Genomic DNA, 6,171 nt, shown 5'->3' with positions numbered 1-6,171 from the left:
AACGGAGGGGGGGGGGTGGGGGGGGGCAGCAAGGCCGAGCAGCTGATAACGGTGGTAGGGGATAGTGGCACTGGACGGCCGACAATAGAGAGGTAGAACGGCTGACGTCTGTGCTGGAGGAGACATGGGGCAGTCATCTATTACCTATGGTGGTGGGTAACACTTCACACAAGCGGTGTCCTTAAAATTCACCTATGTCCCATGAATTCCAAATACAATGAGATTGAACTAGGTAGCGATTTCTAAATGCATTAAAATTTTACATTGCATTTGATTTTTTCTTCCGACCAAATATTAGGATTTTTAAAACCCTTACATTCTGTTTACAGTGCAATCCTTATTCCATTGATTAAATAGCAGCTTAGCAAATCTCTCTCTCTCTCTCTCTCTCTCTCTCTCACACACACACACACACACACACACACACACACACACACACACACACACACACACACACACACACACACACACACACACACACACACACACACACACACACACACACAAAACATGACCTAAAAGCTTATCATGAGGAATGAAAGTATCAGATAACTCCTTCCATCTCTGCGCCTCTTGCAGCTTTCGTCATGAATTCCAAGCATTGAAGAACGATGCAAAAGAAATTCCCTATCCAAGCTCCACTCCAACACAACCCGCTCAGACCTGTACTTCCATCGGCATAGAACCACCTCTCTTTTATTCACACAGACCCTGCCTAAGCTCCTTCAAATCCCCAATGAATGAAGGCTAAATTTGCTGCTTAAACACAGAAACTGTAAAGCTCAAAATAGTGCATCATTTTCCTTGGCTAATGTTGCCGTGATCTTCCCTTGCCTGCTCCGCATTATTGACCATGCTTTTTGAATTTAGTCAAGCATAAAAAACCTTAGAATGAAAAACATGATTTACTGAAAATAAAAATAAAAAATCAAATGAACCTCAATCCAAATTCCTATGACAACAAATGAACTCAGCAAAGCTGTGTCGTGAAATTGTGAGTATTGTGACTGTATCATGCTGACCAAGATTAAATATCATAGTAACTCGGCAAAAAGATAAGGTGCTTTATGTATGCTCATTGTCAAGAAGTACCTCATTTCTCTGTTTCTTCTCATGACTGAGAAAAGCAAGGCTAGTGTCGAAGTCTTGTTGAACAACTTTCCTGTTGGGAAAACACAATATTGCATGAAGAGCCCAAAAGTGGCACTAACAAATTACCCTAAGGAAAAAAAAAAAGAAATGCAAAGGGAGGCGTGGGTGATATAGTTCCTATATCTGGCACGTATGTAGAATAGCATCAATTTACTCTACTTTAGTAACAGCCTACAACTAATGCATGCACATACGTTTTATACAATAATTAAAATTCTAGTAAATGATACAAGGCTTCGCAGGTACTATGGATTTGCTTTTAAGTCAACATTGCAATAAGATGAAAACCAATAGAAAACAAAATATTTTCAAGAGGTGTAAGAAGAGAAATAATATTGTTTTTGACAAGTAAAAATGATCCTAAGAGAGTACCATCAATCAAATACAGACAAGTAGGACACATTCATCAAAGAGAGAACCATCAATCAAATACAGAGTTAACAATGATATCTATTGACATGGACACATAAATAATGTCCCTGGCATGTTGTAGAGGGAGCCGCAGGCTTCTTCCACGATGCCCTTTGTCTAGAACAAACCGGTCCAAACTCAGGAGGGCCGATTGGCTCTCCCACGAGGGATTAGCAACATTTTTCCATATCCCATCATAGTTATCTATGACTTATATATGTGATTCTTGCTTTTAGGTTTGAAGGTTTTTTCTTGAAACTTCTGTCGGTAAAGCCTTTTACACCCCTTTTACCCTCCTAAGGATGTGTCCTACAGTGAGAAGGTGCTCCGGTTGAAACTCATCCCGAGATGGTGTGTATCCTTCTTTCATATGTTGCCACCCCTTCCAACCCCTCTACTGCCCACTTTTGCCGCCCTTCCTGTCTACCTGCTGCTTGTCGGTGCCCCTTCTAGTCCACTTGTTATTTGTTGTGATTCCTTTGAGCCCTTTCCTTGCTTGCTACTGCTCCTATACACCCTCTTTTGCTTGTCGTCCAACGGCCAGATAGCGTTACATGCCTTACTCCCCTTGTTGTCACCACCTTACCATCGCCCTTCCGGCTTCCTTGCAGCTATTCAGCCGCAAGCCAGCCTTCTAGCTGTCCTAGACCACCTTACCACCAACAACTCTCAATTTCCACCACCTCAAACATCAATAAACTACCTTAAAACCTCACCATAGTGGGTATTTGTGTTTGTTTCATTGTTTTTCCTATTTAAAGTATCTTTGATTGTAACCTTATTTACTTTTGAGTAATAAAAATTAATTTTCCCTATTGTGATTTGTGTTAAATTCGATATTCTTTAGTATCAGAGGAAGTCTAACCCTAGTCCTAACTTAGGGTTTCTAGCAGCCCCATGCTCCAAACCTACGTCCACGAAATAAAATCTTTATGTTGTCCATTCCAGTACACTGTTCCACTACCTCCAATCCAAAGTTTAACCATGTCATAAAAGAGACACATGTTGAACTTACCCAAAAAGAGATACAGCAAAGAATCCATCAACTTCAAGAGAAACTTCCGGGGATTGATGATAAGACCTAGGGAAAATTACGTCAATCGTGATATGAAGAGTCAAATAAGAGAAAGAGATGAGAATATTTACCCCTTCCAAAGGGACGACTTCAGTGATGAGAAAAATAGACCAACACACTTTGAAATTCATTACCAGAGGACGCCGAGAGAGGAGAAGACATATGAATGACAGAAATTTCAAAATTAAATTAGATATACCGGAGTTCAAGCAGGGATGGATCCAGATAATTTCATCAAATGATTGCAGTCGGTTGAGAGAAACTTCAAGTACAAAGGGTTGTCGAAAGAAAAAAAAGGTGAAGCTCATGACCAAAATAAAAGGTACACTTCTTTGTGGTGGAAAAAAATTTGCAGAGGCAAAGGAAAGAAAGAAATGACAAGATCTACAGATGAGAGAAGATGAAGAAGATGTAGAGGGAATACTTACCTCCTCACTACCGTCAGGATATGTTCCTGGGGTCCATCACCTACATCGGAGAAACTTATCAGCAGAGTTCACGACATAATTTGAGCCGCTTCAAATAAAATGCGAGTTAGTCGAGCCAAAGAAACATACTATAGCCATATATAAAGAAGGTTTGAAGCCAACTATCAATAATGTTGTTCAATTATCAGAGACATCCCCAGTCATATTCCCTGACATGGTTGAAAAAGGAGAACAGAATCAACATTGACGAGAGGTATCTTGTAAAATTTTCAATTGGAAGCCAGTTTCAGGACCAGCTTTTGGTGTGATGTGTTGCCCATAGATGACTGTCATCTTTTACTGGAGAGATCATGGTAGTTTGATTGTAAGATTCAACATGATAGTATAGGAACACCTACAAATTCACCAAAGATGACATGCACATAACCCTTCTACTTTATGCAAAGTTCGAGATCATAGGTACCCTTGCTAGCAGAAGCAGAGATGTATTGGTAGGATTAGTCTTGGTGATGATAGAGAACCACGAGAGACAAGAGCCAACAACACACATAGGATAAACAATACAGAAAGAGTTTCAAAACATCCTATTTGCTAGCTTACCACCCCGGCTGCCACCATTTAAAAAGGTTCAGATTGTCCTTACCTCAGATGGGGCTGAACTATCCTTGGGTTCTTTTCTTTGGAAAATTCAACAGAATACACTGGGCACGAAATCCCAGTTCAAATTGATATGGTACCCCCAGATGGTTAGACCAATATGGATATTTGCTCCCAAAGTGGAGAAAACTCCTTAAGTGCTTTAGGGGATAACGTAGTCGCAATGGGATCGGTGCTTTTTGGACTGCAGTCAATAACCGCTAAACCCCAGAAGATAACAACTCCGCTACTTTTAACTTGCAGACATAAGCTTCAACGAATAAGGTCAACGCTCCCCCAATTTTGGGAGATTGACATGAGCACAAAAATAAAGTCGCAGGCTCACAAATAATGCCACTGGAGCGGCGTAGAGGGAGCTGCGGGTTTCTCCCGATATGCCCTTCATCTGGACTGAACTGATCTAGAACTAGGAGGGTCGATTAGTTCTCAAACAAGAGATTTGCACCTCCTTTCCATAGGGGGATCCGATCATAGTTATCTAAGGCTTATATATGTGATTCATATTTTTAGGTTTGTAGGTTTTTGCTTGAGATTTCTATCATTAAAGTCTTCGATGTCCGATTTCCCATCCTAGAGCTGTATCTAACAACAAGATGGAGCTACAACTATAACTTGTTCTACGGTGGTGTGCATCATTCCTTCCTCAACTTGTTGACGCCCCTTCCAAACTCTCTACTGCCTGCTGCAACCCTTACCGTTCAACAGTGTTTGCCGACACCCCTGCCAATGCACTTATTGCTTGTTGTTGCCCTTTCCAGCCACTTGTTGTCACGCCTATCCACCCTCTCCTTGTTGTCTAGTTGTCTATCAAACCTACATCCCTACTTTTGCTAACACCGCCCTCCCATTGTCCTCCCGCTTTCCTGCAGCTATCCAGCCGCAGGCCGTCCTTCCCCAGCTACCACCCGCAACTCTCAATTTCCACCACCTCAAGTAGCAACCCACCATCTTCGAACCTCGCTCTAGTGGGTATTTGTATTTTGTCATTGCTTTTCCTATTTTAAGTTTCTTTGATTGTGACCCTATTTACTTTTGAGTAATAATATTCGATTTTCTCTATTGTGGTTTGGGTTAACTCTTGTATTATCTATTTTAGAGAGCACACCAATAAGATCGTTGAACAGAGGTGCTAAAAAAAGAGTGTTCATAGAGAGTGAGTATTGTTAAAGAATCAAAGAAAGGTATCTATAAAATGTATTAATATAAAACATTGATGCAATGAAGACATGTAGTCCCAGTTGGAAAATAAGGAAGATCACAAAAATGCACAAATCTATGAGAAATAAAAGAGTCCAAAGTGCCTCGGCGGTTAACAACAATTTGTATGGGTTGGTTAGCAACGAAGAGGCCAATATCATGAATGGAGGTGAGTATGGGACACCTTACTAGGAATAGTAATTGCAAAGTTTGAACACTAGAAATACAAAGACAAATAAATTAATGAGGTGCAAAATATGACAATGATAATCTTCATCAGCAAAAAGACACATTCATAGAAAGGAAAGATGAAGATTTGCATAGCTAAGAATAAGGGACTGTCAAGGAAAAACTAATAGGTTTTTATTTGCAAAGTATGTTAACGAACAAGTTGGAAGGTTTCAAGATAAGGTCACAATAGAGTTTAGAGGTGGAGCAGGCAAAAGGCAAGATTGGTGAGCTACAACACAACAACATCAACTAGTGTTATCAAAGTGCAAAGCACAATGTGATGCACAAGATTTTAACCCAAAAGCCAAAAGGCAAGATTGGTGAGCTACAGCACAATGTCACTGACTACTAATCTTAAAATTTTCATAATTAGACTTGTAACCCTAAAAGTGTAAGACACATCATTCCTAGAGCTAGATTTAAGAATGATCTTAGGCTTTTTTTTCTACATAATTAACACTAAATCTAGACTCATTCAAAAATTTTGAAACAAATATATGCCTTAAATTTTCTTTTTGTTTATATATGTTGACAAGAGTGAGAAATGAAGTTGTAAGATGAGAGATACATGGTCTGACCAATTTTGCACCACTAGTATAATTTTTCATCAAGTTAAGAACAAGCCCATGGTTGTATAAGTATCAAGTTAACTCTAAAATATTTTTTATAATATTTTTTTTGCTTCATCCATCTTTAAAATATCCTTCAATATAAAATCAAGACAATGTGTTGCACAATGTTTCCATACATGCACAACCTTTTTTCCATTAGTAATTTGACCAATATAAACCAAAAAAGGTATTCAAATTCTTCAATTTAAGAAAAATAAAATATGTATCTATTTAAATGTAAATAAAATAAATTACGGACCTACAAGAACATAACTGGAGTGATTATATATAACCACTTGAAGTAATTGTCTTTAATTTTTTATATCCATGCATCTAAACGTTCTAACAATATGTATCTAAAAATTCAAAAAATTTCACCGCAACTTTGCATTTTCAGATGCATCCATGA

General features: G+C 39.0%; 1 protein-coding gene across 1 annotated transcript in view; it reads right to left on the bottom strand.

Annotated features, from left to right (window-relative positions):
- LOC110021275 (rho GTPase-activating protein 7) overlaps nt 1–6,171 on the bottom strand; it is a gene marked incomplete in the record, with an annotated part of 99,358 nt that overhangs the window by 2,969 nt on the left and 90,218 nt on the right. The window contains 1 exon segment of the mRNA XM_020719707.1: nt 1,093–1,162. Coding sequence (XP_020575366.1) covers nt 1,093–1,162 — 70 coding nt within the window.

The sequence above is a fragment of the Phalaenopsis equestris genome, unplaced genomic scaffold (genome assembly GCF_001263595.1).
Source record: "Phalaenopsis equestris unplaced genomic scaffold, ASM126359v1 Scaffold000128, whole genome shotgun sequence".
NCBI classification, from domain to species: Eukaryota; Viridiplantae; Streptophyta; class Magnoliopsida; order Asparagales; family Orchidaceae; genus Phalaenopsis; species Phalaenopsis equestris.
Note: the sequence above shows the minus strand (reverse complement) of the source record. Positions and strands in the feature narration are given on the sequence as shown.